Consider the following 21,769-nt stretch of genomic DNA (forward strand, 5'->3'; position numbering starts at 1 on the left):
TTTTGATATGCAACTCATTGATCGATAATTTGTCATTTTTAATAATTAACATTTTTTTATTTTGGGCCCATAAAAAGTTTTTTTAAACAATAGTCCGGATATTCGGCTATCCGATATCTAGCCAGACCACTATTGGTTTCATCATTAAGTTGGACCATCCAAAAACTTTTGATAGCGTTCAGTTTTATGTGCCGTCATCGAATATATGGTATACGTATATGGTATACGAATATGATAATTATTTATGAAAAACGAAAAGGGAATTTTTTAAAAAATCTTTATGATACTCTTTCTAAAAAAAAATTTGGTTCAGTTTTGAGGTATTTTGTCGATTTTAGCTAGGCATAATCAGTCTAACGTGCAATTGTCTATTTCATAAAAAAAACTTTTTGAAACACTAAAATGGAACATTTGTCAGTGTGTAATAAGTTTATGTTCCTTTAATTATGTTTTATTTTATTTTATTTGGGAAATCAACAGTTCTACAAACGTATTTATAGTAAACAAACAGATATAGTGTATAAACTCAGAACTAATAACAGATTTCCACAAAGTATACAAAGTTAGTAAAGAAAATATATAACATATTAAATAAATACATAAAAGTTTATACATATAAAAATGTTATTTTGATGTACTCGTAAATATATTTCAATAATCAAAGATTTTTTTTTATTTTTAAGAACAGTAAGTTATTGTGAACTGGGCGGGATTAGGACAAGAATGCTTGAAGAGAGGATAAGGAGGGGAAGGGAGATGTACATATTTATTATTATAATGTTTACTAAATTACATAATGCATTTTTAGTGTAAATTTTAAATCTGACAGAGTGATGTTTGTGTAATCTATTTCTTTAAATTATGTTACTATTATATCAAAATTTTGAATCGGTCAACTATATTATGACAAGCCCTTTCCTTTACTCCTTCACTCTATTTCCTCATCCCTTGACCTTCTTACGTGCTCTTTTTTTCTCATGTCTATTTAATTCATTTTTTCTCTTAACTCTGTAACATGTTCTTTCATTATGTTTGTGAAATACTTGAACTGGAAGTTTGTTTTATTTTTAATACTCTGTATTCTCATATGACAACTGTTGTTTAATATAAAAATAAAATGATTTACGACACTTTATGTATTCGGATGATGTATATTACGTTCTTGGATTCTAATTTTAAATTTACAAACAAAAAATAAGAAATCTGAAAAAGTAAAAAGTGTTCCAGATATTTTTTATTTATTATTAATATTGCATTAAAATAAACTGTAATATGTTCGGTCAGCACAACGTGGTACGGCTTTAAATTGCACTCTGAACTTATCAATTGCCGACTGTTTCCTTTATAACCTGATTGTTGACTTCTTGTTATGGGTTGCTTGGCCTCATGGTTCTACTTTGCACTTTGAACATATTTATTCACTTGTGTATGTTGTGTAGGTATATTTTAAATGAAAAAAACTTGGTTCTATAAGGCAACGTTGAGTTTAATTAATGTATTTATATGTTTTGTTGATCAAGAAAAAACGTTTTTCGTCACGCAAAGAAAAATCTTATATTTTAATTAATTGAAGAGATGCGTATATAAAGGTGTTATGTGACCAAAACATAATTTGAGTGATATCTAAAGTTAAAGTTTGAACACGAATACAATTAGTAATAATATAACACCTTTAATCGCTCTCAAAATTGGTTTTCTGGTACTTTTTAATGGTTAGTTTGATTTTATATGAAGAGGGTTGTATGGTACGTAAAACGTTCATTTATGTAAAAAAGAACATTTTTGAAAATTTGATTTTGAAGGAAAACGTGCGTTTTTATCTGTCTGCAAAGCTAATTTTTGCCATATTTAAATTTATTGCAACAGAGAGGGAAAACATTATTCAGAAGGGAATATGGAAGTCTAGGCATTTACGGGGCTTATGACCTGTTATTGGCTGGTTGAGGTGGCTACTTTACACACTGGTTATTAACCATTCTGCCCATGTTTAAACATCCACATTTCCTCAACTCTTCTATTGACTTTTGTGAAGTAAAGGAGCTGAAACCTTTATTATGTGGGTGAGATTTATCCGGCTGAACCAAATCACCTACTAGGCAACGCCTGAAAACAATTTGCCAATTTTTATACTTCTTCTTTTACCAGGTAGTTAATTCAACAATGTTTGAGAATGTCCAAATGCTTGCAGACTGGCTGGATTTCCTCCCTAGGGAGTTGTTCATATTGAAATTTATCGCAACAGAGAGGGAAAACATTATTGAGAGGGGAATATGGAAGTCTAGGCATTTACAGGGCTTATGACCTGTCATTGGCTACATACAGTAATACATACAGTGAAAATTGGTGACATTCAATCCCATTCCTTTTTTGCAACAAGTGGTGTTCCGCAGGGATGCCACATGGGTCCAATACTATTTATTATCTTTGTAAATAACAAAATAGATATATTCGATTATGTTGAGGTGTTGTTGTTCGCTGACGACATGAAGTCATTAACACTGACAATGATTATTTAACTCGTTATCGTGTATTGTTGTCAATGATTGTTTCACTTATTAACTGCAACTAAACATGAATGCCAGGTCATGCGATTTTTAGAATAAAAAATCATATCCTTTTTGATTATTTGATTGGAAACAATAAATTATTTATTGTTTCTGAAGTGCGAGATCGAGGTGTCATTTTTGATTTAAAGTTGTCTTTCATCAGTCACATAAACTGCATAGCCAATAAATCCTTCAACGTGATATTTTGCGAGTGACAAAGGATGCACAATAAGTTTTTCTGGGTTATTATGCCGTGTGTCGTTCGTACTCTCTACCGACGTTTCGGATCGCGTTACAGCGTCCATCATCAGGGTTGATGTTGATCAACCACCAACCAACATCAACCCTGATGATGGACGCTGTAACGCGATCCGAAACGTCGGTAGAGAGTACGAACGACACACGGCATAATAACCCAGAAAAAACTTATTGTGCATCTTAACGGCCGTGAAAATCTAAGAAGTTTAATAGTGACAAAGGACTTTAAAAATATTAATACTTGATGAATACAGAAATTGATGAATACAGCTTAAGTTAGAAACCATTTGGAATACAACTCAACTACGTGGCCTCCGTATCATAGTTTACACCAAAATACTCTTAAAATAGTTCTAAATATTTTTTTTAAGATGCGTTAACTATGAACTCAGAATCAGATATGAATTTACTAACCATGACTTTCTATTAAACACTTTAAACTGGTTACTACTAACTAACTGAGAGAAAAACAATTATAGATTTATTGAATTTATTCAAGATTGTCAACTTTACATGGGATTGCCCAAAACAATTGAACGGTATACTTTTATTATGTTATTCTGAATGTACTCGGCAATAACTTTTTTGACGTTGCTGATATTTTTAAAATAAAGAATTGTTTATATAAATGAATTCTATTAACTTATTTTAAAGATGGTGAACGGTAACTTACATTTGTTAGGCTATAGTTATGTACCTATAATACATATTTTTTATTTTGTTATCTACTTTTTGTGAATATATATAATGTTTTTTTAGATTTTTATTTTTAACATTAAAAGCAATAAAAAACTTCTTTAACTTGGTATAATTACATTTTATTTTTTTTGTTAAATGATTACAGATATATGTCTTTTTGTTAAAATAAAATTTCTAACTTTTAAATTTTATGTGCCTTTCAATGATTTATTTTGGAGAATATGTAAGCGTGTTCGTTGCATGAAACCACTGTGTTATAATAGTATCTACATATAAACTTTTCACGCCTTTTTTTTGTTTATCTTCTGTATATTATTTGAAGTGATTTTCTACGCACTATGTGGCATGTACATTTATAAATAAATATCATAGATTAAATTATTTTTTTATTTAAGTCTATCGACAAATACGCAACTTCGGGTATAAGCAGCCTCTATCATATTAAGCCTTGATTTTCCCGAGGACTTCCTTTTGCGGTGAGAAAACAAAAAATAATTATGTTCTGAGATATTTGTAATTCACCGTTGTAATAAAAACCTTCTGGCCTATTGTGGTGAAAAAAAGTATTTAATTTTATTTATTTGTTGATATAAAAATATCCCTTACTCTATAAGGCCAATAGTTCTTCATTGAGTTGGGATACAACATAAGCGGAAGCATGCATTTTATGAAAAAATACTAAAAAAACAATTATAACAAAACCATAAATTTTAATAAGCATTTTTACACAACACGTATAATAATATATAAATCCATTCAATAATTCGCAGCAGTCTCTTGCAATGGCCTCTTCTCTCAGACAAAATTCAAACTAGTACACTTCTCCTGATTTTTGAAGAACTTTATATGTTCTTTCGGGACATTAAACATTATTGGGGCCACAAAAGAAAAACATATCTGAGCGAAAATCGTACGTGTTTTTGGTATTAAATCATTCAAACTACAGGATAACCTCATGCAAGCATTCTGCTGGGATCTTTTTTTGCATGACCTGAAATGTGTTACCACGCATTGCAGCATTGGCTAAATGCACTTATATTAATAAATTACCACAGATTAGTCAAGGCGTTTACAGAGCTGGCGATCGATTATTGGTTGGATTAAATATTTTAGTCTACATTAAGTTGACGGAAGGACCCCTCAATCCCAAATAAGGTTTCAGCGGTCCTGGGCTTCCCTGGTCTCTTGCTCTCATCAGTTTTATACTGTTCGTTCTCCATGAACCAGGCCCTATGTTTCACCATTTCTTGTTTCCAGTGAGCTGAAAAAAGAAACGGCTAATATGAAAATTCGTGGTCATCCATTTCTGCGTAATGGTATCTAATTCCTTCAAAACATTACTTAAATAAGTAAGTTATGTTTTTTAACATCTTACTGATATTGGAAATATTTATTTTCAACTAAATTCATAGTAAAACTTTTTATTTTAATTATTTTATTACCGCCAGGTGTCTGAGTTACTACGTGCCCCCTGATTAAGGCATAATTTACAAAGTAATATTATCCTATTTTATAATATGACATTAACAGAGTCCACCTTAATTTACATAGATTCCTTATAAGCATTGATACTACATCCGTTTAGTTATACGAGTGTGTAAGATAATATGTATGTATGTATGTTCATTACTATGTTTTTTGAATAAATTTGTTTTTAATTTTATTTATACATCTGTATTTTTTTAAAACTTTTTTTTAAATACACTTAAACGTATTTTATATGCAATTTTAAAAATGTTTTTTTTATTACAGGGTTATTATAATGTACCTATTTAATACTCCATATCTCTGAGAAAGTTTGATTAATATAGGCTCTTAAATTATTAATTGTTTTATCATATACTTTGTGGAATAACATTTTGAATATTGTTAAGATAAAATACTTATATATATAGACCACATACGATTTTAATATTATAACAACACTAGTTGATAGTAACACCTGGGTCGCAGTTATGATGAGAAGCTAATATGGCGTCATACCTTTACCAAGACGGTATAGTTTAAAATAAATTCTCTCGAAAGATTACGAAGATACACAACCGACCTGTAAGTTTTGGGTAGGTAAATCGATAGGATAGGTAAATCGATAGTTTTGGGTAGGTAAATCGACAAGGGGAAGCGTACGCCACGGTACATATGTATATCTACGTAGCAAAGTGACATAGCTTCACTGTGACATCATACTTGAAGATAAATGAACGATTACGAAGATATACTACCAATACCCCACCTTCGAGTTTTGAAGTACATCAGTTGATACCGACGGGTCTAGTACTCCCCGATACGCAAATCTACGCATTAAAAATGACAAAAAAAATATTCCGCCTAGCAATTTTTCCTTGCTTACGATTTATTGAAATTTATAATCGTTCTGTGGTTGGAACTGTTTTTCTTAATAGCCTTTTAAAAACATGAGAAAGAAATAAGTAAATTTTGAAGTTGAATTAAATTCTAACATAACCGTCTGTTTTGAAAACAAACGCCTAGATGTACTAATAATGCGTCTATATTCTGCCTTAATAACATAGAGCATCTAGGTTACTATTATAAAAAACAAATTTAGTCATTATATTTTTTCATCTGTTTTTTAAAAAACCGGTTTTGTTATCGCTCGGTAGATAAATATAGATGATCGTTAAGCTTACCGTCTTGGTAATTGTCAAAAGTCATATAAAAATTATGTTCAGGCGAGATTTTTTTTCCTGAATTGGGATTTGTTGGAGTTTGTTATCCCTTTTAAGTGGGGACTTTCTATCACAAAAGTATATTTAAAATATAAATGTGAACTATTTTTGATTTAATGAAGTAAAGAACGCGGACTAAATTTTCAGGGTCATTCATTGGTTAGATTCGATGATATGATGTCGAAATAACAGTCGGTAGAACATACCAAGGTCAATAAATATAGTACAGAAGTTAAGTGCCGACTCGATATGTACAGATGAAGATAGCGTTTATAATTGCATTGATGATGGGTAACCAGAATACCTGAAACTAGTTGTGTTAATATTTAACTCCTGTAATCTATATCATCTTCATTATTCCATGTCCGCTCCCTAGTTGGGGCATATGGTGTCCACGAAGATCCTCCAGGCATCTCTGTCGGCTGCCAGCTCCTGTGCATCCTCTCAAGTCAGGTTCACGTCTCGTAGTTCTGACATGAACTGCCGACGAGCAGTCAACAGTGAACATCCAGGACATCGAGAACCTGATGCCTTGTAAAGTAGGCAAGCGTGTTTAGAGTTTTCAGGAAGCATCCGCAGCACATGGCCACGCCAACCATATCGCCTCCGCTTGATGACAGCTTCCACCGGAGTTTGCTACGTCCGTTCTCTTATTACTTGACTGTTTTTACTATTGACTGTTTTTACTTTTTTTGTTTCTATGTTCTCTTGTTTTCTATGAATATGCATGATTTGTAAAACTGTTGTTTTTTTCCCAAATAAAAATATAATAAATTACTTGCTGTTCAGTTTTTATCTTAAGGGTTATTTTTTGTTTGTTGAGGAATTGAAAAAACTGATAAATAATAACAAAAAAAGAATATGAAATATTTCCTCCAGTCCACTCTTGTCTAATTTACCAAAAAAGGTGGAGAGAAGAATACGCCATATCATTCTGTCTTTGCATAAAGAACTCGCTTTCTCTACATTAATATATCTTCTCATGCGTGCACGCCGATTATTCCTACTCTTGACATCTCCATCTTTAAGTATTTGTTGGATTTTATCGTGCTATGTCTTTTTAGGTCTTCATTGTTTTCAGCATCCATCAACATTCGCATCGTAGATCCTTTTCGCCGTTCTTTCGCAGTCCATTCGCTCTACATGTCCAAACAACGCAGCACCCCTTTCTTGATTTTGTCGATAATGCGTGTCTCAAGCTTACATAAGGCACGGATCTCGACATTTGCGCACCTATCATACATCCTTTTTCTACACATTCATCTAAGAGATATCATTTCGAATTATCGAAAAGCTTCCTTCTTGTATACATGTAATGATGTTTGTTGTTCACCGGAGTTTGCTGCGACCGTTCTTTTAAATCATCATTATTACTAAGTCAAAACACCGCACACCCATGATTCTTCTGAGAAAACAGTGTGTAATTTTTTTATTAAACAATATAACGTTTTACCAATCATTTCATCAATAGTTCCCCCGTCTCCGCCATATTCTGCTGGTAATATTTCCTTCGGTACAAACTTGTACAGACCTTCCATGTCTTCATTATGAATGAAAATCTAAAAAAACACAAACACTGAAATTACTGGAAGTATACAACTTGCATGTTCACAGGCTATTACTATGGGCAGATCCACATTACCGCTATACGCCCACTAGGCCAGTGGTGAGCGGTGATTTTTGGAATAGGTGATCTGCAAAAAATGTTCATTAATTTGTACTTACATAATATAAGCACATAATATATGAGTAATAAAATTATCAATGGCTTTTCGGTGGTTCTGTGAAAATTAACTCAAACAACAATTATTTTTAATTTAGCGATATACTTAGCTATATTCTCGACTATTTTAACAATTACAAAAGTTTGTATAAAACACTTGTACAAAAGTTACTCAAAAAATATTCAGCAGATATTTTCATTATGATTCAACTGTTAACACTGAGCACTGGCTGATTTTTTTCAAAATAAATAATGCCAAAACGGCTACTTTGAACGCCATATGTCCTATGTGATACATTATCTGTCAACGGAATCAAATTAAATAAAAATATTCCTTGAAAAGAATGTTCAAAATACTTGTTTCTAAATACAGAATCTTCAAACAATATTTGTAATTTGCAAGCTTGTTTTAGTACAAAAAAAACCAAACTAAGTCAAAGATGTAAAATAAAGTTTTTTTTGTATAGAGAAATAAGTTGAGGTCATCGGCTGGTTTCATTGTTCACTGAGAATGAGCTTGGCGCTAGCCGCACTTTTTATCTTATTTTTAATGTTTATAAGGTGAACGATTATTTTATTTATTTCCCCACAAATATAGTTTCTATAAAACATTATTATCGAAAGTAAAATATAATGGTGAGCATAATCTCTTATTTTGACGATTTGCCCCTGCACTAGGCCCCGGCCGAGGGATCCTATGGGGGTTGAAAATTTATCAGAAATTATTTCATGTTCTTAGTTAAAAACTGCCTTAACAGAAAAGCAAAAATGGAGTATTTAGTAGTATGTATTTATTCACATAGGGGCCCCAACAGGTTTTTTTTTGCTCAGTCACTAGAATGGGGCCCCAGACTTCTAGAAGCCTAGGGCCCGGGATCTTTTAATGTGGCACTGCCTGTAAGTCTATTTTCATAACTATGAATAATCTTAACTTTTTCAAAATATAGTAATCTAGCTCATGTAGATATTTAAGTTACTGCCATTTTTCATGTTGCTCAAAGAAAGTTCAGAAACAATTGTTTCCTCTCAAGGTCAATCAGCACTACAGCGTCATAGCACTTCAGCGACGCTGCGCGACAAAACTTTGTATGGAGTGCCGGGCAGTGTAGCGCAGCTGTAGCGCGGTTAGTTTATTTTATCCAAAACAGTAAAAATAATGCTTCGAGTTGTTGCGACGCGCCGTGCAGTGCCGCGCATTATCGCTCTATTGCGGTTTGACCTTTACTGTAATTACTGAGTATTTTTATTTTTTACACTCAAATTCTCTTTGAATGGTGTATTTTGTAATGTATTGTAATATTATACATGAACGTATTTAATAAATAAATTGAAATTGAATATTGGCTTTTTTACTAGATTCAATTAATTCTTTATTTTTAGGTTCGTATGTCTTTCAACAATCACAGAATAAAACAAATCATATTTTAAAATACTTATATATTAATATATATATATATTACATATATCTTTTATATAAATATATATATTTCTTTAAAAACTTATTTTTTTATAGATATTTCATCAAATGACTTTCTCATTTTATGTTTTATTGCTTATTTTATTATTTTTTAGAGAATTATCATACTGATTGAATTTTTACCATGTTTTTTACTGTCGTTTATTTTGCTATGGAACTTTAAATAAAATTAGCAGATTGGTTGAATTCAGTATTATCGTGCTGTTGAGAAAACTGTTTTGGTCGCACACAAAAAGTATCAAAAAAAGTTGAATGGATCAATAAAAGTAAAGTAATGACGACATAATTCGTTTCAATCGTCGATGACAAGACTCAAGACGACTAATTGTTTTTTCTACAACATTTTATTTGGTACTGCCGAATAGGTTATAAGTTTTATATAAAATAAAATAATAAAATATTTCTTTCTTACCCTCTGTTTGCCCTTTTCATTCACCAAAGATTTGAAAATGGAAAATATCGTTTCAACTCCAGGAGGTGTGTTGAGGTGGTGAGAACCCTTTTGTCTGATCGGCAGTGAATCCTAAAAAGAATTTTCTTTGTATGTTATATCTCAAATTGATACGAATCCTATGAATTTTGATCTTGAATAAGCTTAATTACCACTCAAAAGGAATAAAACTTTGCGTTTAGTAATATTTTTCTCCTGACAAAAAACTTACCGAACGACATCGCAAACTTTTTTAGGCGCTTTTATAAATATGGAAATTTTTAATCGCGTGTCAAATTTTTTACTTGAAATATTAAAACAAATTTAAAAATACGTCATTACAGAAAATTTAATGGAAGCAAAAATGAGTGGTATAACTGTTAACTGTCTTCTGTATGCGGATGATGCCGTGCTTTTTGCTAGCAGCATAGAAGACCTGCCTTTCTTGGTAACAAAAGTCTACGATGTATGAAAGAAAAGCGATTTGCTTATGAATGTTGATAAATCGAAAGTGATGGTTTTTGAAAGGGATGAAAATATAACTAAATGTGAGATCAGTGTGAACGGAGATATTCTGAATCAGGTAGAAGAATTTGTGTATCGGGGAAGTATGTTAACTAGGGATAAAAAGAACGAGAAAGAAATTGAAAGGAGGGTGAGTGCCGGGAACAAGGTGAACGGTGCGTTGAAATCTACTTTGCAAACAAATGTTTATCGCAGGAGGCTAAAGTAGCAGTTCACAACGGAGTTCTAGTGCCGACTCTAATGTATGGGAGCGAAGTATGGAAATAGAAAAATGATGATGAAAGTAGGTTAAATGCTGTCAAAATGCGATCCCTCAGGCGAATGTGTGGTAAAACGATGTATGATAGGTGCACAAATGTCGAGATCCGTGAAGTGTGTTAGGCTGAGACATGCATTATCGACAGAATTAAAAAAGGCGTGCTGCGTTGGTTTGGACATGTAGAGCGAATGGACAGCGAAAGAACGGCTAAAAGGATCTGCGATGCGAATGTTGATGGATGCAGAAAACGAGGAAGACCGAGAAAGACATGGCACGATCAAGTCCATCAGAAACTTGAAGATGGATATGTCGAAAGTATGAATGATCGGCGCGCGTGCATGAGAATATGTATGAATGTAGAGGAAGTGATTCTGTATGCCAAGATAGAGTGATATGGAGTTCTAGCCTCTCTGCATATTCCTACGGGGAAACGGCTTGATGGTTTGTTTGTTTATTTACAGAAAAGTTGACTCACTAAAACTAATTACATAAAAGCCAAAAGCGGATAAGCGCATATAAGAATAAACAAAGAAACTGGTAAATGAAGCAAAGATTGAATATCCTTTCATCTGATTGTCGATCTTAGTAATGCTTACATTAGTGTACTTTTTTGGCTTGCAATAAATAACCAATAATGGTACAGATGACTTTAATATGATAGATGACTATAATAAACTTATTATTTATGTTAGTAAATATTAGTATTTAACCACTTACCGACTTCTTATGTCTACTGGTTTGAAGATGTACCCGTCTCTTCGTCAGGACACTCACTACACTAACATTCAAATACTAAAATACATTTTCACCTTTACCACCCCCGTAGCAAAAATATCATATTTACGAAAAAATACGTAAATTGCATACGCAGCTAAAGGGGATGCAAACATCACCATCCTTTATCGTTGCATGTAATACAAGTATTTTTTTGAATATTTTATTTTTATATTTTATTTTTTTTATTTTATTTTATTTTCTTTTATTTAGGAAACATACAGTACAGTTACAAAGTTTAATATTTTACACAATTAGACTTTATTCTAATGGACCAGTGAAGTTTCCATATTATAAAGCAATTATATGTAAGGTTAATTATGAAAGTATAAAAAAGAGAAGGAAAAAGAAAAACATAAATGAAAGTTGTTTAAAAGTTAAAATTTAAGTGAAAAAAATATATTTTGAAGTTTGTAGTTTGTAGTGAGTATTTACAAATGGAAATAATATTAAAAATGAAGAAAATTTGTAAGAGTAATTAAAAATTAAGAATTGAAATAAAGAATGAAAAACATATTGCAAATATTTGGCAACAATATAAACTATGGTGACGGTAATGATGAAAGTTTATTTCGTTATTTGCATGTTGGTGTAGTGAGACGGGTACGTCTCGAAACCGGTAGGCATAAACAGTCGGTAAGTGGTTTAAGTATTTATACTTATATTTACCAACATTAATTAAAATTCGTAACCACAAAGTTAATGCTTTGAACATAAATAATCCATAATTATTTCTTTATTACCGCTCCTGTCATAACCATTTTCTTTATAATGGAAGGAGTCATTTGGGATAAGTGTCCTATGCCGACGTTCTTCAGGTCAATAATGACTCTCTGGCCAGCAATAGTGGTGTGGTCATCTATCAACAATAGCAGGTCCGTATACATGTTGGAAAGGCGGAGGCTATCGAGTAAGGTGTACTTAGAGAGATCGTAGCATCTCGGGCGGATAATGATCACCCTGGGACCGGCGGGAGAACACGGCTTGGTGAGAGCAAAACATCCCCTGAAAATATGAAAAGAAGCCATTAGACAAACTGACCAATCAACTCTTTTACTTGAATTAATATGGATGTTAACAGTAGTTAATGATACTAAGTGTAAAAAGTATGATTATTTAAACAAAGTTTTTTTATTTCAAATAATCTGAAAAAGTTTGACTCGAAAAGCTTCTATTTTAGAGGCTTGTCAGCAGGTGGGAAACAAATAATGTTTTGAAAAATACACCGCAACATCCAGACCGATTAAGCAAAATCTTTCTTGGAATTTTTCTAGCAACCGGCGCACAAACATTGTGACGTTAAAAATATCAAAAAAATCCCTGAGTCGAAAAAATGTCACAGCAACAAAAATTTACCATCCCCACTCGCGTACCTTTCACCGTGCGCGCGCGCAGTTAGTTGAAACATGGTTGTCCCGCGAAGTGCATGTCGTCATTGTTCTCAAAGCTCCGTGTAAACATTTAAACAAAGATAAGTATTGTGATGTCCACCTAATTTTTTAAAAATTACTCTGAATTCGAATAATTCAGGTGATATTCAATAGATGTCTTGATAATTTTACACGATTTTAAACTTTATTTTATATAATTTGAACTTCAAAAAAACTTTAAGAACGGACGCAGCAGCCTCCTATAACGAGCGTCTTGAGGATGCGGCGGTGGACCTGGCTCGGACACGTGCTGCGCATGCCCCAGGAGAACCTAAACCCTAGTTGCCTCTTCTTTAAACCTGCGGGCTCACGCTGTCCTGGAAGGCCGTCAATGACGATCTTTAGACTTTATTCGGCGGAATTAAGGGGCGCTGGTTTGACATGGGAAGAAGCGAGAGTGCTGGCTGGCGATATGGTCTCCTGGAAGCAACTGGTGATGTCCACATGCTCAAAAAGAAGATTATCTCAAGATATTTTTTTATTAATTTTCATACCATTTTAGCTTGTATTTTGTATTCACATGATATTTTTTTCAGTTTTTCATACTCTTTTAATTTGTATTATATAATATTTAGTTTCATATAATTTTTAAAACCTAATCACATACTTTTAATCTGTATTACGTAAATGTAATTCTTAATACCTCATGCTTTTTACTTAATATAATGTACTTTATCATTACCCATAATAGCTTAGGATATAGAAGATAAGCCAAGCCAAGCCTATGATAATAATTATTTGTATTTTTTATTTATTGACACTTTATATACATATACAATAAATATACATATAAGGGCGGGCATATTGCCTTAAGGCAATTTCTTCCTACCTACCCATACCCATTTTTTGCGATAAGTTGTTGATGTATAATGTATTATATTTTTTATTTTGCTTTTGTAAATAATAGTATAGTTTAAAATATAAATACTTCTGGAAATACATATTTTTATCTGCATGTCCCAAAATTATTTTTTTTCGAAAACTTGGAAATATTATGTGATATTATGTATAAAATTTATTTAATTTAAAGTTATATTTCTGTGTATAACTAGATTTACACATTCACTTTTCAATAAAATTGTCTTTTTCAAAGAATTTACAAATTTATTAAATTTCTAAAAATTTGTTACAGATTAAAAAATGGATTAAAAACTGACAAACAAGGAACGATATATTTTGTTTTTTCGTACATTCATATTGAATTAGTTAGGCCGGTCTCACGTCGACCATCGGCGCTGACGGTCGGCGCGTGGCTAGCCAGCGCCGAACTGTCAGCCCGAGTCGTTTTAGTATCATGCTGATCACCGCGAAGTACAGACATATACGATTGTACCTACTACGTAATATTTGAATCAATTTTCTTTTTTTTAATATAGTTGAATCCCCTTCGTGCTGCTGCGGATATTCTAATCAATCTAGTAGTGTAATATTCTAGTGATCTTGTCCCTTTCCTTCTATCTATGATTACCGAATGGAGCTTCTCGCTAGTATCCATGGCCCTGTTATAGGTCCGGTCGGATGTACAGATCTGGTGGCTTCCAAAAAGAATTTCAAAGCTTTTAAAAAGTTTTGAAATCATTTCGGCGAATTGATCATGTCCAATCAATTTAATCACAGTCAGTGAAAAATTCACTTCCCTATTTTCTCAAGCCAATGAAGTACATATAATGTTTGATTATGTCCAAATGCTTGCAGACTGGCTGGATTTCCTCCCTAGGGAGTTGTTCATATTTAGATTTATTTCAACAGAGAGGGAAAAAGTTTTCGACAAGAAATTTGGAAGTCTAGGCATTTACAGGGCTTATGACCTGTCATTGGCTGGTTTAAGTGGCCACTTTACACACTGTGTAACATTCACCATTCTGCCCATGTTTGAACATCCACATTTCCTCAACTCTTCCATCTGTTGACTTTTGTGAAGTGAAAGAGCTGAAACCTTTATCACGTGGGTGAGATTCATCCGGCTGAACCAAATCACCTACTAGGCAACGCCTGGAAACTATGAACAACTCCCTAGGGAGGAAATCCAGCCAGTCTGCAAGCATTTGGACATAATCAAACATTGTTGAATTACTACCTGGTAAAAGAAGAAGTATAAAAATTGGAAAATTGTTTCCAGGCGTTGCCTAGTAGGTGATTTGGTTCAGCCGGATGAATCTCACCCACGTGATAAAGGTTTCAGCTCTTTCACTTCACAAAAGTCAACAGATGGAAGAGTTGAGGAAATGTGGATGTTCAAACATGGGCAGAATGGTGAATGTTACACAGTGTGTAAAGTGGCCACTTAAACCAGCCAATGACAGGTCATAAGCCCTGTAAATGCCTAGACTTCCAAATTTCTTCTCGAAAACTTTTTCCCTCTCTGTTGAAATAAATCTAAATACATATAATGTGCTTATGGATTACTTTCTTTCGGCAAAAAGATGCTAAAGCTACTAGATTACAGGGATCTCTTTCGGGCAGCTTTTCTCGCTTGGGCAAATTTTTCGTGTATGTGGTCACCTGCAAGGAGACTTATGTCCTCAGATGCGGTGTGCGGGATGTTGTGGGTAAACTGTACCTACTACGTACGACCGCGCACTCAGCACTGACGACCGATGAGCGTTACTCAGGAACACTTGATAATGATACGAGAAAAAAATACAGAGTTACTTGGGATGACATAAAAAAGTAGCGTTTTCAAAAAAATACTTTTACTACCTACCTATAGTTGTAAAAATAGATTTATTCTTATATTTTTTTACCCCGTTTTTATTATATCTTGTGTTTTGGCATCCATCGGATCATAAGCCTTTGTTATTTCAGGTACCATCGTCTTCATCGTGTAATAGTTGTCCAATTTTTCTTTTGTCCTTTCTAAGCTAAACTTACATCCTCGTAGAAAACCAATGAGCCACTGATCATCTGAAATAAACGATAAAAAAATATTAGTCAACTGCAATTACAATTTAAAAAGGTAAAAGCTTTTACCTTCAATGCCTGAGGTCCCGCGATCGATTTCTAGCAAGTTTGAGGTAAAATATGTAGTTAAAACATTTATTTTCACAATGATATCTATTTCAAAGTCGTTGGGCTGGATTTGATGTGTAAAACTGATCATCTTTTGTATCAAATGATGAAGATGCGCAATTGGAGTACAAATGAAGTGCCCCACATACCACTGGGTGCGGATATGAAAATGATTATAACATAAGGTAATCACTCAAACCAACTTATGTCAGTTCATAAGCTCTGTTCATGTTTAGACTTCAATATTTCCATCTCAAAACGGTTTTCCATCTAACAATTAATTAATGAAAAAAAAAAATTCTTTTTTTTAAATTGATGTAACTTTTTCAAAAATAATTTTAAAAATTGCCAGAGAGTATCCAGTATTAATCAACTCTTTTCTCTCTATTGGGCCTGACACACACTCGACGAGTGGTATAGGAAGTAGCGAGGAAAGGAGGCAGAGTTGAGTGTAGTAACATCATGTTCCTCGTCGTGCCTACCGCTCCCTATTTTGTCGGTTTTTAGAGCGCGAGTCAAAGAACCGGCAATATGAGTGCGAGTGGATGGCCACATGATCGCGCGGTCACAGTACGCATCAAACGATCGGACGCTCACATAAGACGCACGCGTCATTTTTGAATGATGTATATTACTTTGTATCAATTTTTTTTTTTACAATATACCTAAGAGGTGAAACAACGTATTAAAAAATAAAGGATAATTACAAAGCTATGAAATACATATTAACGGTAAAAATAGTGAACAAAAAATCCTACAAAGGCATGACAAGAAATATTTATGAATTTTCGCTTCTATAATAAATAGACAGGTATAATATTTTTGTGTAATTTAAGAAAGAGAAAAGAAAATATTATGTAAAAGAAAGGGTATTTTTTATTTTTTTAGTTATTAAAAAATATTTAAAAAACATAAAATATTCCAATATTCCATATTAATATACATTGATAAAATTAGCTGTTCTAAAAATGCATAGCGCGCACGCTGTCACAGTTTCATTGTCCATTGTATAGAAACTCAAGTGAGAAGTGCGAAACGTTGCAATTAATTGCGCGAGGAGAGCAGTGTGTGGGCGGAGAGGGCTACATCGGGAGAGAGGGTGGCAGCGCGAGGAGCATGAGCAGCGCAATAGTGTGGCGGCGCAAATTTGTTCCGGTGTAAAATATCATGAGAACACATTTGATGTAACTAATCATTTTCGGTACATATTTTGTCATTTTTAAGTAGTTTTGGCCATTTTGAGGTAATCAGTTCCAAAAAATGATTTCTAAGGATCAGTTTTGCGTAAAGCTGTCACTTATTTGATTGTGTAAAATTACCATTTCTTTACAAACCTCAATATTTTAATCATAGTGAGTTCTTTTATTTTAAAAATATTTTAATGGTTTGATTATAAAGGTGTTTTATAATATATTTTTGTAAAGATATCGTATAAGAAAAATAACAACTTTTATATTGTAATTCCCAGACGGTAAAAATTTGAACCTCGATTTTTTTTCAAATGTAGAATTTAAAAAAAAACTTAAATAATATTTTATCGTTTTCAAGCTATAAATAACATAATTCAAAAATAAAGAATTCAGAATCTCTTTTAAATATATATTTAGAGAACAAAGGGTTCATGGACGTTTATACTCATTGCCACAAAAATACTTAAAGCCTAATAGAATCTGAATAATTTTAATGACACTTTTAGAACTTAAATACAAATGAAACGGGCTCAGCAATATTGAAATTATACCACGAGCCTTTAAAAAATTAGGCATGTAAAATAAAATATTTGTCAAACTGTGTCCTAAGAAGATTTTTTTATAAACCTAAAAAGGCATATCTCAGTTTGAAGCATGTTGAAATATTCTTAACATATGTGTTTACCTGTCCTGGCATTGATGTGTTTCTGTTTCGCTAACCAATCCTTAATGGCCTGTAGATCAGCCGGTATCCTGGAAGACACCTCCCCCAGTTCATCCTTAGCTATTTGTGATAGTTCTGGACTCAGCTCCCTTATTCCCATTGTGTTTTCTGTACTTAAAAGAGAGCAACTATCATTTTTAAGAAATATTATTTGTTAATATTTTTCAGCAACTTTGTTAATATTTTTCAGCAACGCATATTTTGAAATTGTTTTCACTGTTTATTTTGTAACTTTGAAATAATAATCGATGAAGCAGTTGTTTCAATCCTTTACAAATATGTCATAAAGCGTAAATTTTTTTCAATTACTGTTTATTAAACATCATCAGATAAACCACATGTGAGTTGATAAATATCGAACCCCAGTATGTCCACAACAATCCACCACAATGTCCATGTGGACCTACTAGCTTCTGAATTAATCCAGAGTTTTTTGACAGTGTTTTCATTAAAATAATTTATTTTATTTAATTTTGGAATTTTACAGTTATGACATAAAAAAATAAGTAGTAGTATATTTACAATACTACAGCCAATTATAAAATTCCACTGTAAATCTAATAGTACATAATATATAAGAAAAGAATTTACGTAATTGTAAGTGTGTGACATTTGTGTTCATGTGTGAGGAGGGTGTGTATGAGCGTGTGGAATGAATGAGGGAGAGGGTGAGGTTGTGTGGATGCGTAATTATATATAAAAAAATAAACTTGCATTTATATTGAAAAGGATGCAGGAAAGAGCTTGGTAAGAAGTTTTTTTTTTTTTAAAGATAAAACCTACTTTCAAAAGCTTTTTGAAAATGAGGTGATAATGAGGACATGTTTTAATTTGAATAACTCTAAAATAATTAATTTTTTTCACTACGCTTTCTAGAACAAATGTTGAAAAATAATTTGGGTAGACATACTTATCGATTCGATATTTATCAACTTATATTAAAAGTCACTTTTTATCATGTCTATACAGCACTTTATATACGAGTATAATAAAAATTGTAACATTATTATTAATGAAAACGGATTAATCAACACAATCCTACATGGTTTATTTTTATTTGTCTATTTATTTTATACAATACTATTTTTTTTTTTCTATATGTGCCACCTCACTGTGCTCAACCTATATCTATGCATTTATTTGCATATTTATACTATGTTCCTAGTTATAATAGTTGTTTCTAAAAAAATATATGGAGACTAGTTTTTGCCCTCTAGTTGATGTGCCGTTTATAAATAAGAGTTTTAATTTATCAATAAGAATTTTCCCGATAAAATTATATATTTAATCGGGATCTAATATTTTATTTATTTATTTCAAATTGAACGTTTTAGTTTTTATTATCTATATAAACACCTCAATGAGCATAATCCATATCAAGGCATTCATTTACATTTTTTTTAAATACGATGTTGTAGTCACAAAAGTTGGTATTTAAAATAATATATGCGCATACACAAAAAATGTATTCATAGATTTTATTTTTATTTTATTTTATTTGGGAAACCAACCGTTCTACATACATATTTATAGTAAAAAAACAGATGTAGTGTTTAAACTCAGAACCAATAACATATTTTCTCTAAGTATACAAAGTTTGTAAAGAAAATATGTAACATATTCTATACTTAAAAACGTATAAGTTTATACAAATAAAAATGTTGTTTTCATGTAAATATTTTTAAATATTCGATGAAAATATTTTTTTTAAAGAACAATCAGTAACGGCCTACTCATTTTTTAATAACGTTGCTCATTGTTGAAATATTACATCTTTTAAAATTGTACTTTTTTTAAATTCGGAATGAACAATAAGTATCCTTTATAAATTATATATTTGAAACACTAATTTTGTGGTCCTTCATTATAATAAAATAAATAAAAGAACTTTGTTTTTAACCACTTATTTTCAATTTTTTCTACCGACCGGTAAAGTATACTTCTAAGACTAATCTCTATTAAAGTATACTTAACGAATGATTTCTATTTGATTTTATTCTATCAACATTGTGCTTCGTATGGAACTAATAAATCGAGTCGCTTTGTCTTATAAGGATAGAAAACGTAATTTGAGATGGAAACGCTAGAAGTTTTGATCGTATCCATCTCAAATTATGTAAATATAAAATAATAGTAAAAAAGCACATAATAATATTATAAGAACAGCACATACTGTGCAGATATTGGGGGGAGAAACGAACCACTATCGTAGATTATTTGGCACTTCTACATCACTAAGTTCCTAGTAGCCCAACATCTGCACAAATAGGAAATCGAAAAATAAAAAAAGAGAAAGAGGGAAAATATCAATTGTAATGACTCGCAAATATGCAAAAAAAACAGTACGTATTTACTTACGCTCAGTACACATTATGTTATAATATATAGGTACCTATTCAGTTAATATTTGTAATGTTATTAGATTATAAATAGAAGTGATTCATTAATAAATACGTAACAGATACGATAAATGATTGTGTGTTTTCATGGTGTTTAGATATTTATACATATTTTTTTTTACAATGATTTGAGCATGTCCAAATGTTTGTAGACAGGCTGGATTTTATCCTCAGAGAGTAATTTAGATCTAAATTTGTTGCAATTAACATCTCGTAACTTGACAAATCACCAAAGATATGAAGAACACTTTTTACAAGGGAATATTGAAGTCTAGGCATTTACAGGGCTTACGACCTGTTATTGGCTGGTTTATGTAGCCACTTCAAACACAGTGTAACTTTCACCATTTTTCCTATGTTCAAACGTCCACATATCTTCAATTCTTTTTGACTTTCGTGAAGTAAAAGAGCTAAAACCGTTATCATGTAGGTGAGATTCATTCATCTTGACCATTCCTCCTTCTTCTTATACCCGTTAGTTTAATCAACAATGTGTTGAGTATGTCCAAATGTTTGCAGACAGGCTAAATTTTCCTTAGACTATAAGACCTATAAATGCCTAGACTTCTATATTCCCTTCTCAAAAATATTTTCATTCTCTGTTGCAATAAATTGAGTTTTTTTTTAATTCTGGATTCATTCAACTACAAACATTAAACTTCATATAATGCATTGATCTAGATAACCTACCTTATTTTAGAATGACACTGTTTCAACTGGATCTACTATATTGAAATACTGTTTTCAGGGTCAAAGTGTTTAACTATCACTCAACCGGAGCCAATGCTCAACTAAGTAAATATAGAGATAGATACAGTGATAACGATATCCTATCAATTGATACAATTAAGACAGGTGATAAAACGTTAAATCAAATGATTGATGTGATAAAAAAAACCCTAGTTTTGTAACACGTTTGCTACTAAACTTTATACTTCAAAGATAACTATCAGATATGTTATGAATGAATTTTTTCATATTTTTAAATCTTATTCAGTCTTTATTCAATAAATTGCACAAGCTTTATAGCAATATTATTTTACATTTTAAAATACGACATTTTAAAGAATTAATTAATAATTTCTCATCTTCTGCACAGACATTTGTGTTAATAAAAATTTAAATCACAGAGTGCAGACATAAATAAAACCTCAATTAAAACAAGATTAAATAGTTCAAAATATTTTGAATATATAAAATAGAAGAGGAAAAAATAATAGTGAAATTAAAAAGTCAACATGTTCTAAATGTTAGTAAATATTTGTATTTAACCACCCTCCGACTTTTTTATGTCTAAAAGTTTCAAAACGTACCCGTCTCTTTAACAGGATACTAATTAAACCAACATTCAAAACCCACAATACACCTACAACATAGTTGTTGCACAAAAATATAATACGTCGTGCATTTTAATAAGCGCATTCACTTATTAGGATAAACGGGCACTAATTAGATTATGAACATATTTTACGTTGTTTGAGAAATAGTTAAAAAAGGGCGTGGGGATGAAGGGTGGGACGTGAGTTTAATAGGTTCATGGTGACCATTACAATTGTTGAAGGTGTATAGTGTGTTTTGCATGTTGGTTCGTCCTGACGAAGAGACGGGAACGTCTCGAAACCGGTAGACATAGAAAAGT

General features: G+C 32.0%; 1 protein-coding gene across 2 annotated transcripts; it reads right to left on the reverse strand.

Moving 5' to 3' along the window:
• Positions 1–3,747: 3,747 nt before the first annotated feature.
• LOC148277528 (retinol-binding protein pinta-like) lies at positions 3,748–20,908 on the reverse strand. Of its 2 annotated transcripts, none has more exons than XM_088232779.1 (7): positions 20,821–20,908; positions 17,693–17,839; positions 15,553–15,712; positions 12,122–12,383; positions 9,803–9,913; positions 7,644–7,749; positions 3,748–4,764 (listed from the first exon to the last, which is right to left on the reverse strand). In XM_088232779.1, the coding sequence occupies exons 2-7, from the start codon at positions 17,829–17,831 to the stop codon at positions 4,613–4,615; spliced, it is 930 nt and encodes a 309-aa protein (XP_088088905.1). In that variant the 5' UTR covers positions 17,832–17,839; positions 20,821–20,908; the 3' UTR covers positions 3,748–4,612. The 2 variants fall into 2 exon arrangements, with proteins under 2 accessions (XP_088088905.1, XP_088088904.1); XM_088232778.1 differs by having other exon boundaries at positions 17,693–17,844; positions 20,821–20,905.
• Positions 20,909–21,769: the final 861 nt, after the last annotated feature.

This window comes from Micrasema longulum, unplaced genomic scaffold (assembly GCF_059751315.1).
Source record: "Micrasema longulum isolate JH-2025_06_02 unplaced genomic scaffold, ASM5975131v1 h1tg001018l, whole genome shotgun sequence".
Taxonomy (NCBI): domain Eukaryota; kingdom Metazoa; phylum Arthropoda; class Insecta; order Trichoptera; family Brachycentridae; genus Micrasema; species Micrasema longulum.

Excerpts from the sequence above, each read along its gene's own strand:
- LOC148277528 (XM_088232779.1), bottom strand. The coding sequence starts at position 17,831 with ATGGGAATAAGGGAGCTGAGTCCAGAACTATCACAAATAGCTAAGGAT. Across the intron at positions 9,914-12,121 it reads AAATGGTTATGACAGGAGCG|GATTCACTGCCGATCAGACA; the intron begins GTAATAAAGAAA and ends AATTCTTTTTAG. Across the intron at positions 7,750-9,802 it reads ATGAAAAGGGCAAACAGAGG|ATTTTCATTCATAATGAAGA; the intron begins GTAAGAAAGAAA and ends GTGTTTTTTTAG.